The 23,750-nt window shown below is 36.5% G+C and overlaps 1 protein-coding gene across 3 annotated transcripts in view; it reads left to right on the plus strand.

The window, feature by feature from the left end:
- The window catches only part of LOC150098116 (polyamine deacetylase HDAC10-like), a 420,755-nt gene that overhangs the window by 263,521 nt on the left and 133,484 nt on the right, over nucleotides 1-23,750 (plus strand). For all 3 annotated transcript variants that reach the window (XM_090406206.1, XM_090406205.1, XM_090406204.1), the window contains one exon: nucleotides 16,197-16,303. In XM_090406206.1, coding sequence (XP_090262332.1) covers nucleotides 16,197-16,303 — 107 coding nt within the window. The remainder of the gene's footprint in view (nucleotides 1-16,196; nucleotides 16,304-23,750) is intronic.

Below are 23,750 nucleotides of genomic sequence, written 5' to 3' on the forward strand. Positions count from 1 at the left end.
TTATCCCTTCTATCCTCACGAAACACATCATACCTTTCCATCTCTATTCCTGTCAGGATGTCCTCATCTAACCATGTCTCACTTATTCCGACAATCTCTGGGTGCACAGACGCAATTAGTGCAACCGTTTCATCCGCCTTGTTTCTTATGCTTCTAGCATTGGTATACAAACACAACAACTCATTTCTGGATCTACAGCTAGTTCCACTGATACCATTCACTCGATGTGCTCTCTCCATGCTGGACTGGGGCCATTTCTCTTTCTGCTTCTTCATTTTAGAACCCTTTGCAACAACATCTGTTTCCTCTTGATCCCTGGTCATCCCATTACTTTCCTGCCTACACATGCTCTCACCTCCTCTTGGAGCATCCACCTTTCTCACACTGTGTATCCCTGTCCACCCTGGGCCTCCCCGTTTCCCTGCTCCTCTTGCACACCCATTCTCTCATTCTCTATACTCATACCACTCACCTCTCCATTGATTTCCAATCTCTCCTGTCTCTCCTGTCTTACTCTCCTGCTCTTCCACATCACTCCCCTCTCGATCTGATTCATTTTCTCTATTCACTTCTCTACCTTCCAGCAGCAGTCTCTCCAAGCGACTCACACCATAACCACTCAAATGCAGTCCATCACTCCCATACAGCTCACTTCGTCCCTCAAACTCATTCCACACATTAACAAACTGTACTCCCGTCTCCTCACACATTTCAGCCAGAATACCATTCATAATCCTTGCTCTCCGCCTCATTTCACCACAATCATACCTAGGCAACACACTGACCACCCTTCCTGTCACACTATTCTCCTTTATCTTTCCAAGCAGTCTCCTGACATTCATTTTGACATGCTCTTTGTTCTCTCTCAAATCATTTGTACCAATTAATACAATTAACTCTTTTGCTCGTTCCCGCCTCATATCCAATGCCTCAATCACTCTACTTATTTTACCGCCTGGAAAACATACCTTGTGCATTTTATCCTCTAGCACACCTTTAATAATGGAGTTGCCATACAACGCCACTCGCTCATCTTTCATTAACTCTTTCATGCCATCATGATTTATTGTAATAGTTTTGACGTATTGTAATAGTCTTATAGGCCGATGTGTCTTATATGCCAGCAAATATGGTAATTAACTTTATAGAATTAACCTCCCTGCTTCTTGGTCACATTTTAATTATTTTATGAAAAGTTATAGGGATCAGTAAATTTTCAACATTGGCTAAAATCTATATTTATGAAGCATGTAAAAATAAAGATAGGTTTGCATCAATGGACTGATATTTCTAACAAGTGATGGTGTATGTCAGTCACTGGTCTCTACGGTTGATGCAGCATCATCAACCATCTTTGGAATACATTCACTTAGTTCAATCTTCCTTTTTTTCCCCATTAAATAATTTTCACAAATAATGTCATAATTAGTATTTTATTTATATAAATTTACTTCATCCATTTACAAATGGTCATAAAATTATAGTACAACAGAGCTAAAAGTGATGTAGAGGTTAAATAATCTGGAACCCTACTTTATAGACTTTGGTCTCTAGAGAGGGAATTTTTTTCAAACTACTCCAGGTTTCTAATAAGCAGAATTGTGAACTCACACTAGGTGATAACTATTGCCTAAAGATTTTCACAGTGAGATTTAAACCAACAGCCTGTTGTCTGGAGAGAAGAAATGCTGTATACTTCATGGTAATGAATATAATTCATTACCCTGGTCCAAGTTTATGTGCTTTGGTTACGTCTATTAAAATGTGCATTCACTGTTTCTAACAAAAGGTTATAGACTGCAAATTTTTCATGAAAATTCACAGTATTCAGCTCTCATGAAAATACTTTTGGAGTTGATTCTGGTTGATCACTTCTTTAAATACAGATTCTTTAGGATCTGATGAGATAAGGTAACCAGCTTCTTGGAGAATTGCTTTGTGTAACTTAGTAAGTACCTCAAGTCTTGGGATGGGCCTTACCTTGGACTCTGTGGACTGACTTCCATTTTTTTTTTTTCAAAATATTGTCCAGATGTGTGATTGCATTATTAAGCATTATGCAGTAATACATCTGAGCATTCATATTCTCCAGATGTCATTCCTTTGAAATACTGTTAAATCTTTCTATGTACTTACTGTTTGAGGTGATACTATAAGATGAAAATTACTTTAGTGTAAACCATGATCTCCTTTATAGACCACAGAATAGTTTATATACATACATATATATATTACTTTGTAGTCTTTTGGAAATGCTTCATAGGAGAGGCTGTCAGAATTGAAGTCGAACGAATAAAAGATGACTGAGAATAGCTGATTTCAGTGAGTATGCAGTTCCACTATAAAGGAATGTTAAGCAGCTCTTGCTTAAGTTTCTGCAGATCTGGTAGAAGTGGGAAGCATAATGGATGCTAGTTCTACTGAACAATGGTCATGGAAATATCTGTAGAAGAGACACAATGGAGAAACTGATCTATGGGGAAATGGGCTGAAGCGAGTCTATAAGAGATGTGTCCTTAATCAACCCCACTGCCCTTTTCTGAACAGCATCAAGAATTTTTAGGGATGTCTTAAGTGCTTCACCCGAAACATGAGAGCAGTATTCCAAGGTTGGTCAGATTTGGGATATATAGAGAGAAAGTAACTATCCAGAAGAGAAGTACCATCTTGAGTGGAAAAGTATGCCAAGTTTTTTGAAATTTCAACAGTATTCCTGCAATCAAAGGATATTATTATTATAAGTCCCTCAAGGAAGTTTAAGGAATCATTAAGGAACTCTTTTTGACATCCAACGGTAGCTCATTCCACAAGTCATATATGGCATAAGTTGAAGACCTGATTTCATTAATCTGTCTTGTGTGCACAATTCTATAAGCCTGATATTATCTTGTTCACCATCTGCTGAACCTTTTTGACTATCTTCTGGAACCCAAGTAACCATAATTGAGTGCCACAATCCAGATATGGCATTATCAAAGGCTGGTAAAGTGGGAGAATAACTTCCTTATTCTTACAAATTAGTGTTCTCATCAAGCATTTATATGAAGTGATGACTTAACCACCTTACAATGCATCCCTTTAATGTCAAATCTGCAGGTCTCTCTGGCTTCATTGATCACTTGTAACAAATATGATATCTGTAATATTAATTGTTATCACTCTTATCACCCTCTCTGACTTTGCATAATCAGCAAATAATTGGATAATACCTTTTAAACCCATCTCCATTATAATTAATATACACAACAATAATAACCCAAGTACAGAACCTCAAGACATACCCCTAGTCACCCTCCTTCTCTTAGACTTATCGTTTTCATATATCACTTTCTGATGCCTATTAGTTAACCATAGGCTTATTTTGCATACCCATACTTTTCAGTTTGTATAACAGCCTCCCATGCAGTGCATCTTATCAAATGCCTTGGCAAAATTGAGAAGTACTGAGGTATATCCATTTGACCTATCCAACTTTGTTATCGCTATTATAGAACTTGAACAGATTGCTAAAGCAAGACCTGCCTTTAATAAATCCATGCTGTCCTCTGTAGAGGATCAAATTACGAGGGTGGTCTGAAAAGTTCTCGGCCTCAACCATAGATGGCAACACTATCAGCAAGATTTTTTTTTCTATTGGTACATATGTCATAAGCATCCCTGTAAAATTGCAAGTCATTCTGTCAAGTAGTTTGGTTTATACAGCTGTCTGAAACAAAAGTGTTGTCTGTATCTCTTGAAATGGATAAAATTGAGTATCATGCAGTTATAAAATTTTTGTAAAAGAAGGTTTAACACCAAAAGAAATTCATTCGAAGTTCATAAAAGTTTCAGGGCACTCTTCTCCTTTATTTTCGACAATTAAGAAATTGGCTGCCGAGTTTAAACATGGCCGTACCAGTCTTGAAGATGATCCACGTGAAGGATGTCCAAAAAGTGTAACAACACCAGAAATCATTGATCAAGTGCACGATATGGTATTGGATGACTGGCAAGTCAAATTCCATGAAATTGCTGAGACTATAGGCATTTCAAAATGTGTAGGATATATTTTTCATGAAGAATTGTAAACGAAAAAGCTTTGTGCAAGATGGGTGCCGCGCTTGCTCACAGCAGATCAAAAACACACTCACATGAAATCTCTGAACAGTGCTTGGAGCATTTTAACAAGAATTAAACTGATTTTGTGCATTGATTTATTATTATGGATGAGATCTTGGATTCACCATTACTCACCAGAATCCAAACAGCAGTCAAAACAGTGGATAGAAGCCAGTTGTTCAGCGCCAAAGAAAACAAAGTCGGTTCCATCGGCAGGAAAGGTCATGGCATCAGTGTTTTGGGATGCTAAAGGCATTTTGCATATTAATCATCTTGAAAAGGGTAAAACAATAACCGGAGAATATTATTCTGATCTTTTAACCAGACTAGACGAAAAAATTTGTGAAAACAGACCTGGTTTGCAGAATAAAAAAATCATCTTTCATCAGGACAATGCACCTGCCCACAAAAGTGTTTTGGCAATGGGAAAATTAAGGGATCTGCACTATGAATTGTTGGGACATCTACCCTATTCCCCAGATTTGGTTCCCTCTGACTTCTCTCTCTTCCCAAAACTAAAACTCTTCCTCACTGGTCAGCGTGTTTCTTCGAATTAAGAGGTGATTGCAGCTGTAGAGGGATATTTTGCAGATCTTACTGAGAACCACTACATGGATGGGATAATGGCACTGGAGCATTACTGGAATAAATGTATTAGCCTTAAGGGAGATTATGTGGAAAAATAAAAATAATTTTGAAATTATAAATTTGTTTTTTCATTGTTAGGCTGAGAACTTTTCAGCCCACCCTCATATTTATTATTCTTCTTCTTATTATTATTATTGCACCCTCCATGGAGTCAGCAGACTCTTTGTGGTGGGAGGTTCATTCAACTGACAATATATTTATCATACTAAATCTTGAAATCCTTAACACTCCTTGCATTAACAAACACATTCTAGTAATGCTTTCTATTCACTGACAGTTCTCAATATAAAAAATCTACTTCTCACACCCTTCTTCACCACATATTTACATAACTTCTAGTGATGGCATCTGGTTCTTCCCTTCTCACCTTCTAATCTTTTTATAATTCCATCTGGATTAATCCAAGAAAATCCTCTCACTAACTTAAATGTCTCTATCATATCACCTCCTATCCACCAAACACTGCAATCCACATTTCTTTACCGTCTCTCTATAGCCAGCATTCCAAACTCCTGATATTGTCTTAGTCACTCGTCTCTGGACCTTCTCCAGTATTTCCACATCACACTAAAAACCAGATGACCAGATAAAACCTGATGACCACTACTGCACATCGTAGCAGCACTATGATGTGCAGTCTCTTTGCAACACTTGCAATATGCCCTCTTTATTTGCCCTCAATATGCCCTTTTTTATTGTTGTTGTTTTATGTAAATATGACCACAAAAGGCCATTAGCCTATATATAGTAAACTAGTATTAGTACATTGAATGAGCTAATGGTTAGATATTCAAGAAACTCTTTTGAATCTTCTGCTGTGCTGTTGCTAATACCAGAGTGCCACTTCAAGTTGTCTTGTGAGTTTATTATAATAATCTGCTTTATAGTTTCATGTATACCACTTCTTAATCACAGCTCTCACATGATTTATCAATTTCTAACTTAAAACTGCATGGAAGCCAATTCCACATCCTCTTTCAAGTTATATCATAACTGTCACTTCATTTATGGGGAGATTCTTAGATTGGAAGCCCATTCCATACCCTCTCGCAGTTAGTAATAAGTGTTGCTTCATTTATGTGGAGATTATTAGATATTATAAATGGAATATTCTTGCACCGCAAATCCCTTCCCTTGCATGCTGTTTAAACTAGTTATGCCTCAGTAACTCTCTGAATTTTCTTTCTTTCATCTTCCATACTTTTCTTTCTCTCAAGTCTATATATCTGAAATCTATAGCTGAAATCGTCCATTATTAATCTTCTTTGTATCCATGAGATTTATCTGTCTGTGATTCCTGTCCTCTTCTGATGACTAAGGTTTGTAGCATCAGCAACAACACTTAACTGTGCATTTTGTCCTGTTAACTTAAATAGAAGTTAACAGAACAAAATACACACCAAACAACTTCAAATCCATCACTTACACTGAGTTAGCTTTGCATTAGGAACACCCACCTAATAACATGTTGGTCCACCTCTCTGTGCACTCATGGCTCAGATAGCAAGGAACAGATTCCACAAGGTGCTGAACACCTTGTGGAATCTGTTCCCTCCATGCATAACTCGGCCAATGTCCACTGCAGCAACCCTATCAGTTCATGCTTATTCTGTGGAGGAGGATCTGGAGGCACACGAATTCATTGTCGTGTGCCTCCAGCCACTCAGTAGTTGTACAAGCCTGATGACATGGTACATTGTCCTGTTGAAAGATGGCACTGTGGTTGGAGCAGATCTCCTGCAGAATATGGATGGAGATGGTAAGCTAACACGTTCCTGTAGCATCCATCATTTAGTGTTTATGGGAAGACAACCAATGGACCTAGGACATGCCAGGAAAAAGCTCTCAAGACCATAACACTACTGTAATATTCTGCTTAGCAAATATTATTTAGCAATTAAATTAAGGGGATAAAAATTCCTTATTATTTTACAGCCAGACTTTCATTTGCCATCCTGGTTGACTGTGTAGATATCATACCTGCTTTCCAATCAAATGCTTGCAGCTCAAATCCCACCATGGTCAAGTATGTTTGTGAATGTCTTTAGATGGGAGATGAATTTCATTGATTGGTGTGAGACTGCTCTCTTGCATATTTGAGGCTTGAAGTGGCTTAGAAAAGTTTCATGTTTGATTGCTAAATAATAAATAGCCGTTTGGCTTTTTATTAATTAGCAATGTTAATAATTATTAGAAGTGTTAATATATGAAAAATTGTTCCTCATCTGTCATGTTATATCCAGTCACTGTGTCATGAAGTCATTTTGTGCACTCCTTGATACTGTTCCCTTACTCATTCCTTTTCTCACTCACTCTCTCTGAAGGATTTTCCTACAATTTTGAAAACACTAGCATACATTGGTGTATATAGCTTGCTTTGTCTGTTATTTGCTGACAGTGATCTGTTTACAGCCATAAAATGTACAATTTTGCTATCTCTTTTCCTTATTGAAGTTTTTACTTATTCAAGAAAGTAAAGTACTGTATATTTTTACCATGGTAGGAAATAACACGGAATGGGGAAAAAAAAAATTTACCGTTCACGGAAAATATATTGTTAAAGTGATTTTAACCTTAATTTGTTTTAATTTTTGAAAAAAAAAAGATGCAGTTTTAAAGTTCAAACAAAATTTAAAACTATTGATATTTTCAAATGATTTTGAAAATATTTCCTTGGAATAAATGGAGTGTGTTTTTTAGCCAATTTATGTGTTTCTGGATGCAAAAAATTTTGTCACACCATCTAAAGATCTAGACAATTAGTTCTTGTGATTGTAATTCAGATGTGCCATACTTTTGTAAGCTATGTTTACTTTTATATACGTGCCATATAAATAACAGTAAACATCAAGAAAGAGTGTACTGTTCTAGAATACATGGCAGTCAAAATAATTACTTATATTATATAGGAATATTATACATGTATTTGCATTTTTATTATTATTATAATTATTATTATTCAGGCCTCCATGGAGTCAAAAGACTCATGGTGGGAGGTCCTTCCTAAGAACATAAAGTCTGTCAAAACTTATCAAGGGGAGGTCCACCCCCTAAGAAACACAAAGTCTATCATACCACTCCTTAAACTCATTGACCGTTCTCGCCCTCACCACTATATCAATGCAATGCATTCCACGGCTCAACCACCTCCATGCAAAGAAACCACTCCTCATCCTCTTGCTCACAGTTTCCTTTCGTAACTTCCAGGGATGGCCTCTTGTCATCACTCCTTCCCGCTGTACAACCAAGTGAAGAACTCCCCAGTGTCAACCCTGTAACCACCTCTCGACAGTTTAAAAGTCTCAATCATATCACCTCTCCTTCTTTTATCCGCCAAACTCTGCAGTCCACATTCCCTCAGCCGATTCTCATAACTATCCTTGTACAGTCCTGAAACCATCTTTGTCATCCGTCTTTGTATCCTTTCCATAGTTAATTTATCCCCTTCAAATCCTGGGGACCAAATCTAAGAACAATAGTCCAAGTATGGTCTGATCAGGGTCTTATACAATGGAATGATAACTGTTTTATCTCTGCAGGTCAGTGTCCTTCTCATTATTGCAGCAATCCTCTGTGTTACCTTCGCCACCTTTGCAATATGTCCCCTAAATTTCAGGTTTCTATCAATCATCAACCCCAGATCTCTTGTCTCCCCTACTTCCTCCAGTATAACTCCTCCCGTAGAGTATGCAGCATCAGATCGATGTTTCCCAAACCTCAAGACCTTACATTTTGCTGCATTAAACTGACACCCCATTCATTTGCCCATCTATCTAGCTTATTCAAACCCTCTTGCAGAGCTACCACATCTGCACTATTACTAATAATCCTTCCCAGCTTCGCATCATCTGCAAACAACTGAATATCTCCTTGCAATCCACTGGCAATGTCATTGATATAAAGGTTAAACAATATAGGTCCTAGTACTGAGCCCTATGGGACCCCACTTGTAACCCTCTGTCTCCTTGAAACTGCTCCACCATACACAACTCTCTGATACCTATCAGACAGTCAATCCTGAATCCAGTTGACCAATCTGACATCCAGACCCATGTGCTGCAACTTAAACATCAGCTTATCATGTGGCACCCTGTCAAATGCCTTTGCTAAGTCTAAGAAAATTGCAGTATATGCCTTTCCCTCATCTAATGTTCTTGTAACTTTATTATAAAAGGCTAGCATATTGCTAAAACAAGAGCACCCTTTCAGAAATCCATGTTGACTCTCACAGATAACATTATCCTCATCTGCTCAATGCTATATATGGTCCCTCACTACTTTCTCCAAGATCTTAGCAACTACTGATGACACACGGATTGGTCTATAATTAGACACTTCCAGTCTGTTACCACCCTTATGCAATGGCATTATCTTACCTTCCTTCCATTCCCTGAGCACCTTTGCCGAAGCTAGACTTTTGTTGAAAAGCCAGGTTAAAGGCACTGTCAGTTCCCTAGCACATTCTCTCAAAACTCGTGGTGAAATACCATCCAGTCCCAAAGCTTTATTGACATCCAGAGTTCTCAGTATCTGAAACACACTCTCCTCCTGTACCTCTAAACCTTGAACCTGCCCTATCCCTCTAGCATTAAAACTGACTCCTCCAGGATGAAATACTCCAATAAAGTGGTCATTGAACAATTCCACTATGTCCTCTGCATCAGTCACTCTATTCCCATTTTTATTCCACAATATCATTCTTCCACAGTCATTTCTCCTCCAACTGGCCACATAGCTAAAAAATTCCCTAGCATTTTCTTTGGATCTTAGGGCCAATCTCCTCTCATATTCCAGTTTCGCTTTCCTTACCACACTAGTCACTCTTCTGGCCTGTGTCTTATATTCTTCACGCATCCTCTCTTCACCTGTCTCCTTATATCTCTTCCATAGTCTCTTTTTCACATGCAATTCCTGTTTAATATTGTTTGTCATCCACTTTACTCCAAATTGTGTCCTCTTCTTCACTCGTGGAATACAGCTTACCATTGCTGCTAACAAATATTCATTCACAATTTCCCATGCACTAACGATATCCCGGCCTTCCAATTCCTCCCTCCATGAAACTTCCCGAAGTTGATGTCTAAGACTATTATAATCACCTGCATTATAATTCCACATTAGTTTCTGTCTCTTTGATACTCCTGCATGTCTATTCAGTTTCCAAGTCAAAACCATATGGTCACTCTCTGAAACTGGTGGGAGAGATGTCATCTGTTATTATCAACTCTTCTGATGCTATAACCAAATCCAAAACTCTTGAACCTCTTGTTCCCTCTGTTACATGTTGCCTAAGACATTTGTCCCTCAAGAATTCTAGAAATTCCATTCCACTATTGCTACATGCATCTTCCTCATTTTATTCAACATAAGATTCATCTGTATTCATTGTCCCTGCTTTATAGAGGATATTTGGCATGTTACAAATGAGCTGGTGAATTGCAACATATATATGTTATTCTAGCTGAGGTAGCCTTCACATAATGTGTGGCCTATTTCCACAAATGGGACTCTGGTGAACCTGATAGTATTGTTGTCATTAATGCATACTCTCACCAATTTGGAGGAAATGCCAACAATACATCTGGGTGGTAGAGGACTTTCATTTGCCATCTTGGTTGACTGAGTGGATATCATACCTTCTTTCCAATCAAATGCTTGCAGCTCAAATCCCACCATGGTCAAGTATGTTTGTGAATGTCTTTAGATGGGAGATGAATTTCATTGATTGGTATGAGACTGCTCTCTTGCATATTGGAGGCTTGAAGTGGCTTAGAAAAGTTTCATGTTTGGTCTCTCTAGAGTAGGGTTTCAGGATTATGTCAAAATAAAAAATATTTAAAAAGGAATAAAATAAAAATAAACAGCCCACTCACACTGCTAATATACTATAGATTTATCACCTTTCATGCTGTGAGTGACAAAAAAAAGTGAAATGCCAGCTTGCATAATGAAGGACTAATGTGGTTCTGCCATATTTGGTTCTATGGAAAAAAAATTAATGAACATCAGTGTTACATTGAATATGTGAAACCTCATTAGTCTGGTCTGGCACAGCATCATATTGACATTAAACACTGTATCTGGTGGGATGAAGCTCATCTTCACCATAGATGTAATTTTAAATATAAACTGCTTTTCAAAGAAACTTGTGAAGCAAATGTTTTACATCAGCCTAACCTGAATCAGAATGATTGTCTCTCTCTCTTCTCCAAAAGGGAGAGTCTCATTTTATGCAAACATAAAAAATGTTTTAATGTTATTTATTAAAATTAATATTAAGTTTCTAGCTCATGGCAACCATTTTTTTAATTGGTAAATCTATTGTTGCATATACCTTGTATTCCTATTCTTTGATTTGCTTGTTTCTACACACTGATGATGTACTATTATTCTGTATGAAATATCCGTACTTTCATTAAAGTTAATTACTGTGGTTTCATGTAATTTGTTATTTATAATTATGCTACAGGTATCTTTAAAGATTAGAGGAGATATTCATTTGTTCGCTGTTGATGCTAAATTAAGAAAAGCAATGGCAGTTAATTGTGATGTGATGTTGTTATAAGAGATTTTGAATAGATTGGTATTTTGTGCTGAAGAATAGGACTACACTTTGGCCAGAGAAGATTTATCATATTTATCATTGAAGTGTATCATATTGGAAACACTGCTTTAGATAGTTGTTGAATAGTGGATAGTGGAGGAAATGAGGGAATCTTAGTGGATAGGAAAATGAAGTTCAGGGGAAACATCACAAAAATTATTATTATTATTATTATTTTCGGGCTGCTCCAGGGAGTCCTTAGACTCATCGAGGGAGGCCCTAAACATCATGTCCACACAGCTATACGACATTCTCACAGTATCTGTCATACCTTGCCTTGAACTCGCTCACTGTCATAGCACCCACAACAGACTCTGGCAGCTTATTCCGCTCATTTACCACTCTAAAAGTAAAGAACCCAGCTCTAACACCACTGCTGACCACACTCTTGCCCAGCTTCCATAGGTGTCTCCTAGTTCTCCCACCACCAGTCCTGATCTCAAAAATATCCTCTGAATTAATCTTATAGAATCCTTTTAGCAATTTGAATGTCTCAATCATATGTCCCCTTTTCCGCCTATCAACCAGTTTCTGCAACCCACAAATCTTCAACCTGTTCTCATATGGTTCATTCCATAGATCTGCTATCATCTTGGTCACTTGCCTCTGGATCCTCTCCACATCCTCCCCATCAAGAAGGAACTGAGGTGACCAAATCTGGGCACAGTAGTCAAGATGAGGTCTTATCAAGGCTCGGTACAGAGGTACAATAACTTGCTTGTCTCTGCTCATTAAGGTATTTTTCAACAACCAAGTGAGTTGATGAGTTGATTTAGCTACTTTCGCAATGTGCCCCCTAAACTTCATCTCCCTATCCACCAACACTCCCAAGTCCCTGGCTTCATCAATCTTTTGGAGTACAGTTCCACCCATGTGGTATACTACTGCTAATCTTTTCACCCCAAAATGCATAACCTTACATTTTGTCACATTAAATTGACATCCATTCTCCTTAGCCCAGAACTCCAATCTGTCCAAGTCATCCTGCAAGACTTTGACATCTTCTGCATTCACTATCGCCCTCCCCAACTTTGCATCATCAGCGAACAAATGAACTGTTCCACTTAGATCCTTCCCTATATCGTTAACGAACAGATTAAACAGCAGTGGTCCAAGAACAGAACCCTGCGGCACCCCACTAGTCACAGGTCGTCTTTTGGACTCCACTCCTGAATAAACCACTCTTTGATATCTCTCCATCAACCACCCTCCTATCCATTTCACCAACTCTATATCCATTCCCATATGTTGTAGTTTACGGATTAGAATTCCATGTGGTATCCTGTCAAACGCCTTTGCCAGGTCCAGCAGTATCACTGTAAACCCTTTTCCCTTATCCAGTTCAGCCGTCACCTTGTTATAAAACTTGAGCAAGTTACTCAGGCATGATCTACCCTTTACAAAGCCATGCTGTCCCCTGTACAGTATCTCATTTTCATCAATCCATTCCTGTATTTTTCTCTTGACTACTTTCTCCAAGACCTTGACAACAACTCCTGATATGCTGATCGGTCAGTAATTTGCAACCATAGTCTTGGATCCTCCTTTATGCAGTGAAACTATTTTCCCCTCTTTCCATGCCTTCAGGACTAAATCAGACCCGAGATGCAGATTAAACAACATGGTCAAGGGCACTGATAATTCCTTAGCCTCTTCACGCAAGACCCGTGCCAGTATACCATCCAATCCCACAGATGTATTCACATTAAGGTTCTGTAATAGACTATTCACCTCAACTTCATTCATCATAATTCCCGTATAAACTGATGGCTCCTTCATATTTTCAATGTCACCACCTGGATGATATACTTTTGCAAAGTGCATGCTCAGTAACTCCACTATATCGACTGGTTCAGTGACCTCCTTACCATCGTCATTCCTTAAAATCATTTTGCCATGTTCAGTTTTTTTCTTGCTTGCAGCATATTGAAAGAACTGTTTGGGATTCTCTTTTGCTTGCATAGCTAGTTTCCTTTCATAATCGGCTTTTGCTGTTTTTACCACACTCGTTACCCTTCTGACCTGCACTTTATACCGTTCGTGTGCCTGCAGGGCACCCCTTTCTTTAAATTCCCTCCACAGTTGTTTCTTTTTTTGCAGCTCAAGCTTAATGGTGTTATTCATCCATTATATGAATCCAATTATATGTAAGAGTTATGCAGAAAATTGCAAAGAACTGCTATAATGCAAAGAACTGATACACACATATAAGGAAGTAATATTCTACTGTATAAGGTGCTAATCAGATTTGAATTTCTGTGAACAAATCTGGTCACCTGGCTATATTGGCAATAAGAAAACATTGGAGAGAATGCAGAAGCAAATAACTGTCTTAGGAATTTGGAATATTAAGTATGAAGACAGAGTGAGGGAATGCGATCTTTTGAGCTTGGTGGATAGAGATAGGAGGGGTGATATGATTGAGATATAAGTATAAGGTGAGAGGAGCCTATTAGATAAATACAGGGGTATTATTGCATAGGACAATGGGTGATACGAAAATGAAAGGTCATTCCTGGAAACTGTACAAAGGTCATACAAGTAAATAAATGAAAAAGAAATTTTTAGCATGGCAAATGGTGAATGAATGGAATGCACTGCAAGAGTGGATGTTGAGTTCTCCAATGGTGAATGTCTTGAAAGCAAGGTACGATAGTTATTGTGCTCTGTGAGAATTTGATCCCCTAATGAGTTTCAGACTCCTTGGAGGTTTGGAAATAATACTAATACTAAGTAATATTTAAGTGAAATAAATTAGTAACTAGTAATTCTTTTAACATGAAAAGATTTCCACTTTCCTTAGAATACTTTCTGTAGAATTAAATCATTGATATGATACTTATACATGCTTAATTAGTATGATTTAATATCACTTGCACAAATGATTAAAATGAATTTAGTTTCTGTTATATTCCTTTGTCTAGTTGTGGTAAATTCCCATTTGGTAATTCTGGCTTTCCTGGTCATTGACAGCATTTTATTTGATACTTCCATGGAATCTTAATTCATTGCTGAAAAAGTTCCAGGATCTTCATCTTTATGACAAAGATTATTTGAAATATTGATGATAATTAAATTAATTTAATTATATAAATGACATCCATTGTATTTCCATTAAGTGAGCACCAAAATGTATGTTAGTTAACATCTGAGCTTACATAACATTTGGGACAATACAAGTGGACCACTGAAAAATTATTGTAGAGAGGGTCAAAATATAGTTATGTCCATTCATTACCATGTTTTTTTTTTTTTTGGCAGGGAGAGGAAGTATTTGCTGTTTTAAGGATACTTGTGACATAAGACTGAATGATATATGCATGTAAACACAAGAAAGATATTTAATTAACCAAATATTTCGGTCTGGAAATAGCAGACCATCCTCAGTGGTATTACAAGATCAGTTTTAAAAAAATACAAGCTAGAATACTAACAATAGATCGTTAAAAATAGAACATGCCACATGATGTTATATCACTAAATATGAAATGGAATATTTTGAAGTAGAGACATGATTGGGAAAAAAAAAAAAAAAAAAAAATTAAAATTAATGAGTAATCTTAATTAGACTTTCCCAGATTTTTGGTATAGATATACAGTCATTGCGATTTTAGTTGGGACGATGGAGCACGGCCTCCACGCTTTCCTTGAACAAACGTTCAAACCTATAATGGTATCTATGCAAGAGGTGAGTCCTGGACCAAAAGATGCTGTGGTCAGTTTCAATCCCGTGTTGAGCCAATCCAGACTTTTCAGGTTGGTTGTGAATGGAGGATTGATGTTCTTGGATTCTTTTTTCAAGAGAACGTCCCGTCTGTCCAAAATAAGAGAGATCACAGTTCCACGGAATTTGATAAACTCCAGGAAGAGATAAAGTTGAGCGTTTGTCTTTAGGTGAAGGAAAATGAGAAGACAATTTGTTAATAGGTGAATACGTAGTTGTTAAATCATATTTCTTTAAAATTCTCGCAATAGGTTCTGAAATACCGGAGACATAAGGAATAGGCACTCGACGTATTGAAACTTTGTTGTTTTGTGGAGGATTATAAGAATTGAGAAGACGTTGAGTACTTTTTTCAGAAAAGCCATTGAGTTTCATGTGTTGTTGGATAGTAGAAAGTTCTTCCTGTAGATAATCAAAAGTAGAACAATTAGTTTTGGCTCTTCTGATGAGGCATTTTATAATTCCTGTTTTTTGACATGGATGATGGACTTATTCTTTAAGAATATAACGACCTGTGAATGTTGGTTTCCTGTATACTGTAGTTGTAAGAGTATTTGAAGGTGACCGGGTCAGGAGAACGTCTAAAAAAGATAACTGGTTGTTTTCTTCTATTTCCATAGTAAACTTTATACGATGATGCAAGGAATTGATACTGTTTAAAAAAGAAGGTAAAGAGTTTTTGCTGTGTGACCAAATAGTAAAGATGTCATCTATATATCTTACCCAAAAGGTTATTTGAGGGAAAATAGATGAGAAGAGGATTTTTTCTAAATGTTCTAAATAAAAGTTGGCTAAAGCAGGAGAAAGAGGACTCCCATGGAAATATTTGGTTAATTAAATATCTTTCTTGCGTTTATGTGCATATATCATTCAGAGGAAGTATTTATTCCTAAGAATCTCCTGGTAAGAGAAATAATTTTAGCACAAATATAATGAATCTTGCACTAAAGCAAACTGTTTCTTCGGTCCTCATATATTAAATATAATAAAACATCACTAATAGGTTGATAGCTTAGCAAAACAGAAAATAATTTCTTGTATTCTAAAAATGTGGTATTTTTTAAACTAAATTATTAAGTTATTAATAAAGTATTTTAAAATTTATCATTTATTTTGTTTCAGAGTCAAAATGGCTTTGCTACATTAAAAGAGAACTGTAATCAAAATCCCCTTACCCTTTCCTTGATGAATGTTGCAAGTTATGCTGTGAATAATAATCATCTAGAAAGGTATTATTTTTAAGAATAATGTATGATTTATTGAATAAGATGTATAGCCATAATTTACCGTAAGAGACATTTCATATATCTCAACAATCATATAGAATCGCATTAGATGATAGAATAAACACATGTACAAATAATTATGTAACTTATACCAGAATGGATGTGATTTCACTTTCTTCAGGCTTTTCAAAATCAGATACAGCAAAGGACAATAGCACTAATGTTCTAACATGGCAACAATTAATGTTAGGTTCCTATTAGGGAGCAGATATTAGTCCAGTTACAGGCAAAGATAACTTTGCATATTAGAAGCCTGGGATACAGCACCAGAAAATTTAATACTACAATACCTGTTTATCCTCTCTATGACTAAAAAGTTATGTGTATTTAACTGTATTATGATATGATGGCTCTGAAGGATTTTTTGTAATGTTATAATGAGAATACATAGGAGAACTGACCTTACACACACACACACACACACATATATATAATATATATATATATATATTTTTTTTTCATATATATATATTTATTTATTTATTTATTTATTTATATGTATAATCCTTCAGAATTTAGCACAAAGATGTTCACTCTGCTTTAGTACTTTTCAACTGAAGTTTGGTTAACTGGTCTCATACAGATATCTGGACTTTTCATCTTTATAAACAGGTGAAGTGATCAGAACAGCACATTACAGTTAACAGACATATCATAGTGGCCTAATGGCCCTAATCACTTTGACCTCAACTTCAGTTAGCTTTAATAGATAAGCATTATAATGATCAGCTTAACAAATCAAAACTATGCTATTTCTGATTATGTTTGATTTAATTTACACATGTAAATATTTATATGCAACTCACAGTTTGTCTTTTCATATGAGAACTATGATTCTTTAAAGATACTTGTGACATTAGGATTATAAAATATATAAACGTTTACACAAGAATATTATTTAATTTGCCAAATATTTCAGTCTGAATATTACTTGGTAATATTTTATATATTTTATAATCCTAATGTCACAAGTATCTTTAAAGAATTAAATTTTATTCCTTCATGGGGAAAACTTCACCTAAAAAAATGGTAAATTAGGTAAACTATCAGTAACACAAGGTAAGTTGTGAGCGAGGATCATCTTTCTGAAAAAATGCCGCGACAACAAGATTATTCCCAATTTCACTAAGATTAAAGAAACCATTAAATCTCCTGGAGCTCATAATATTTACAGGAACACCAGTTTATCTTTAATCCATAAACAACTCAGAGCAGCTAAACATGATCTTGCTATTAACATTCATCAAGTTTCTGATCTCCGTACCTATATCTCCACAAACTTAGAACGACATCTTTCAAACATAGTTCTGAATGTAGCTAAACGTTCTATACAATGTTCATATAAAAAACAGAATAAACATCTAAACCGCAAATACGATGTTCTTGTTTGTAGACAAATCAAGCCGTTCCAAGTTCCAGATAATTGGATCGTCGATGTATCTGGTCGCCCTTTAACTAATAGTGAAACACTCATCCTCTCAATAGGACATGAATTCTCTATAGTCCCTAAAAAGATTCCATATCTAGATTTCCTAGTTAACATCAAACGAAACCTCATTCATCTTTCAAGTGAAAAAGCTAATGCTCTCTGCCTAGAAGTTGCTTCTTCGCTACTTAAAGCCAAGCTTCCTCCTTCGAACATATCTCCTTCTGAAAAGAAAGCGCTACATTCCTTAAGAAGCAACAGTCACCTCATCATTACTAAAGCTGACAAGGGGAAAGCAACAGTAATTATGGACTCTTCAAACTATAGAAGAAACCTTTCCCTTTTTGCTTCGAGATTGCTCCATATACCAAGAACTCAATCACGATCCACCCAACAGACAACTGAAGAAATCAAACTCCCTGCTAGATGAGGTCATAAGTTTGGATGTAGCATGATTGAAAGGCAAAAAACTCATTTTGCAAAGCCTCCTAGGTTTTATGGTCTACCTAAAATACATAAGACAGATATTCCTCTTCGCCCTATAGTGGATTGTATTGATTCTCTTACTTATTGCATAGCCAAATATCTAGCTAAATTATTGAAATCACACATAGGCAACTCACGCTCTTTTTTGAAAAACTCTTCGGATTTTTTAAATAAATTGAAAAATATCACATTACAACCTACAGATCTATGGTTAGCTTTTATATAGAATCTTTATATACGAATGTACTTCTCAAAGTGACTTTAGAATTACTTGCTGACATCTTCCCACAAGACATAAAGTTATTTGATTTTGTAATGCAACTCTCGCCAACTTTTATTTGGAACATCTAGAAGAAGTCCTGTTCTCATCTATATTCCCTCAACCATCCTTTTGGGTTAGATATATAGACGACATCTTTGCTGTATGGCCTCATAACAGAGACTCCTTACCTTCTTTTTTAAGAAGTATCAATTCCTTACATCCTCGTATAAAGTTTACCATGGAGATTGAAAAAGACAATGAGTTATCATTTTTAGACGTCCTCCTCATCTGTTCACCTTCAGGTATTCTTACAACAACAGTTTACAGAAAACCAACTTTCACAGGTCGTTATATTCTCAAAGAATCTGCCGATCATCCTTGTCAAAAAACAGGAATCATAAAATGTTTAATCCGACTAGCCAAAACTAATTGTTCAACTTCTCATTTATTACAGAAAGAACTTTCGACTATCAAACATCACATGAAACTAAATGGCTTCTCCAAAAAGAGTACACAATATCTTTTCGATTCTTACAATCCAACACAAAACAGTAAAGATTCAATACGTCGAGTTCCAATTCCTTACATTTCCGGGATTTCAGAACCAATTTCAAGAATTCTGAAGAAATATGATTTAACAGCCACTTATACACCTATTAACAAATAATCCACCCATTTTCCTTCTCATAAAGATAAATGCTCAACTATGTCTCTACTTGGTGTGTATCAAGTTCCGTGTAACTGTAATCTTTCCTACTTTGGACAAACTGGACACTCTATAGAAAAAAGAATTCCATTCAACACAACAAACCCAAGAAATCTGGATTAGCTCAGCACGGAATAGAAACAAGCCACAACATCCTTTGGTCCAAGACTCGCTTCCTGCACAGATGTCGCTATAAATTTGAACGTTTATTTAAAGAAAGTGTGGAGGCCTTACTTCAACGTCCAAACTTGAATCATAATTACTGTGTATCTGTATCAAAAATTTGGGAAAGTTTAATCACGATAACACATTAATTTTTTTTCCCCTATATTAGTCTAATGTTATTTAAGATTATTACATGAATTTCTGAATTAATATCTTTAATTTAATCATGACTCTGATAAAAAATGTTTATTCTTTTAATACTTAGTGATATGACATCACGCGGCTCGTTCTATGTGTGAATGATCAATTGTTTGTATTCCATTTGTTTTTTTAAAACTATTCCTATGTAGCCACTGAAGATGGTCTGTAATATTCAGACTGAAATATTTGGCAAATTAAATAATATTCGTGTGTAAACGTGTATATATTTTATAATATGAGAACTGTGTCCCATTTCCCTTTAACAGCAACATGCTACATGCATAACTACTGCATTTCTTTGCAAATCATTGGGATAGCATGATAGCACATAATTTTCAGATCCTATTTTGATCTACATTCTAAATACTGAGCTCTGATCCTTCTTTACAATATTTACAGTATATTTTTAAGCACGTTTCTTTTAAACATGTACAACAGGAACCATTAAATAGTGAATGTGAAATGATGGTCATCGTATGGGCTGCAGCAAGATAAGTTCATTTTATATTTATCTATTTGACACAATATTTATATACACTACTGGAAAGAAGTTAGCAGACACTGCCATGGGCAAAGTGCATCATGCTGTGTAATAAGTCACATGTTTGTAGCTGTATAAATTGGAGAAATATAATGCTTCCAAGTCAGCACAACTGTGTCTGGGTGAAATGGCTGCAAGAAGGGAAATGACAGAGTCTGAAAGAGGCATTATAACAGGATGCAATGTTGCAGGCCTGTCTGTTTAGCAAGTTCATAAATTGTGACATCTCAGGTTAATAATCAGTGATACCACACTGAAATGGAGTGCAGGGAGGCAATTGCAAGTGCTATCCACAGTGGACAACTCCCCACACTCACTGAACATGATCATAGAGAGCTACGAAGAATAATATGTAAAACTTCCATTCAGCTGACATGTTGAATGCAGAGTTCCAGTCATTGAATCTGCCCCAAAACATTCAGAACCGAGGCTAACGATATGGGTTTCCACAGTAGGACCACAATGCACAAGCTCCACATTACCCGAATCAATATGCAGTATTGTCTTCAGTGATGCAAAGAGAATGTACAGTGGGATGTGGATGCTTGGAAAGCTGGGTTATGGAGCAGAAAATCATGCTACACTCTCTACGAGCAGATGGTGTGGATTCCTTGTGAACTGGGGCATTGGGTGAGGTCAAAGAACATCTTCCCCACAACAGTCCAGGACCTTATTACATGCTCACAGGAAGAATGGTCCAAAATTTTCATTGATCACTATTGTATGCTTGTGGAAAGAATGCACTGTAGGATTGCTGTAGTCATTGCAGCAAAAGGAGGTCCTGCATCTTATTAAGGTGGGTGCCATGACTGTTTTTTCCTCACACCATGGTGTCCATTTACTTCTTTCCAAGCAGTATATGTGACACAATGAAATAGGAAAAGTTGGTCCTTGTTGGAGATCTAAACAGCAGAGAAGGAAATGTTCTGGAAAAATTTGGAGAAAAGAGCAAAGCTAATAATAATGGTAAGTACCTTCTGGATTTCTCTTCAGGACATTTACTAGTTATTGCTAATACAATGTTCTAACATAAAAAGGTACATAAATTCACATGGATAGAAGAAGCAAGAAATAAAAAAAGTTTCATTGACTATGTTATTGTTGATAGCAATGCTCACCCTCTGGTTCAGGACACAAGAGTATTCAGAGGATTTGAAATAGGAAATGATCACTATTTTGTTTTGAGCAGGATAAAATTGAATTTCACAATGAAAAGAAGAGTGTGCAAGATGTTTTATACAAATCAAAATTAAGAAGCTTCCAGAGGCAAACTGGAGACTCAAATACATGAACATCATTGGAGAAAAAATGAAAGAGTGAAAACTAAAGCTAAACGTTGGAGATTCAGTGGCAAACCCTGAAGAAAACATTGACATTCAGCCAGAGAGGCATGTGGCAAGGTTGCCTGTAAGGATAAAAAAATCAAAACTCCATGGGGGACTAAGGAAGTAAGACAGTCAAGAAAAGGAAGAAACATATTGAAAGTTCCTGGCATTTGGAACTTGCTCTTAAATAATACAGAGAAAGATGTAAGAAAGTGAAGTACTCTGTAAAACTAGCTAAATAAAAGTCATCAAAAGACTTCGGTAAGAACATAGAAAGTAAATATCAGGAAGGTAGCAAAATATTCTGTAGGATATTGAAAAAGTTAAGAAATGGAGGAAAGATTACTGTAAAAGGAATCAGAGATGATAAAGGTGACATGAAACCTGAAGTTAAAGTTATTCTAGGTGTCTGGAGTAATCACTTTAAAAGATTGCTAAATGAAACAAGCAGTATCAGCATGGTGGTATGAAATGACTTATTATTATTAATTAATAATAATATTATTATTAACATCTGATCTCCATGGAGTCAGAGACTAATTGTAGGAGGCCTATACTATCACACACAAAGCTCAAACAACCACACCTTAAACTGATACAATGTATCTACCTTCACAACACACTCAGGCAATGCATTCCACTCATCGACTACTTTCCATGCAAAGAACCTTCTCCTCACTCCTATGCTCACATCTTGGTTATATAGTTTCCAGGGATGTCCTCTTATTTTACCTCCCTCTCTCCCATTCTGTGAAAAATTTCTTCCATGTTAACCTGGTAACAGTCCCTGACTAAGTTATGTCTTTTTCCCTTCCTACCTCCTCCTATTTATGAGCCTTTGCAATTTAATCTGTCTTCATACTCCATATTCCAAAGACCACTTACCACCTTTGTGAATCTTCTCTTCCCCTTCCTAATATATCTTCATCACTATGAAACCCAGTAATCAAATCTGTGCACAAAAATCCATATGAGGCCTGATCAACACCTTGTACAATGGAATCATAAAAACTTTATTACTGCACATCAAGGTCCTCCACACCATTGCCATTATCCGATGTGACAACTTCATAACTTGCGGAATGTGGTCCTGACTGTGAATTACAGAGGTACTTCCCTATTAAGATTTATGCAGGATATAGTTGAACAACGGCTAAGAAAAATTGTGGAAGGAAAGCTTGATGAAGAATAAGCTGGATTCAGGCCAAATAGTGGTAAGAGAGGAAACACTATATGAGAAAGGTCAATGCATAAAAGGAAGTGAAAGTGTGAGTAGGCAAGAAAGGATAGGGGATGGCCTAGGATGTGGAGGGAACAGTTGCATTTGAAGAGAGTACCGGGTTGGGTAATGTGAGAGAGTAATGGCTCAAGGAGGGCATGGAGAAGTTGCATCTAATAAGTAGTATAACGGAAATTTGTTATAGATCCAGAAATGAATATAAGTCACATTAGATCGAGTTCCAAAGGAGTGGAAGGGAGGCAAGATTTTGTTGCTTCATAAGGGCGGTGATAGGGCTTGTTACACTCCAAGTTTTAAAAAATTATTAATATTATTATTATCATTATTAAGAGAGACCTCCAGGGAGTCAGCGACTCATCGAGGGAGGCCACATACTACACACACCAACTATCATACTTATTCTTGAATTCATTCACACTTCTTTCTATCACAATATCCAATGGCAATCCATTCCAATCATGCACCACCCTTTGAGAGAGAAATCTAGTCCTCATGCCTTCTTAGAAGCCTTCATTCTCAACTTCCAAGGATGCCTCTTGTCCTTTCCTCACCCTTCATAATTTGAAAAATTCCATCAATTGAAATATTCTATGACCCTTTCAGAAGTTTGTAAGTCTCAATCATATCACCCCTCTTTCTCCTGTTTGCTAGTGTCTGCAATCTACAAATTCTCAGTCTGTCTTCATAATCAGCATTCCACAATCTGATATCATTTTTAACCCTCTCCTTTGTACTCTCTCAATATATCAGAATCACAACGGAAACCAGGAGACCAGACCTGCACACAATAGTCCAAGTGAGGTTCTTATCAAGGCCTTGTAAAGAGGCAAAATGACATCCTTATCTTTATATGTGAACATTCATTTCAGCATTGCAATTATCTTTTGTGTTGTATTTGCAATCTTTGCCACATGGCCCCCGAACTTCAACTTCTTATCTACTAACACTCCATGATCCTTAGTCTCATCAGTTTCTTCAAGCATATTCCCACCAATATAATACGATATTGGATATCTAATCACACGAAGTGAATGACTT

The sequence above is a fragment of the Typopeltis vanoorti genome, chromosome 16, assembly GCF_054136105.1.
Source record: "Typopeltis vanoorti isolate ZY-2024b chromosome 16, IOZ_Tvanoo_1.0, whole genome shotgun sequence".
In the NCBI taxonomy this organism is placed as follows: Eukaryota; Metazoa; Arthropoda; class Arachnida; order Uropygi; family Thelyphonidae; genus Typopeltis; species Typopeltis vanoorti.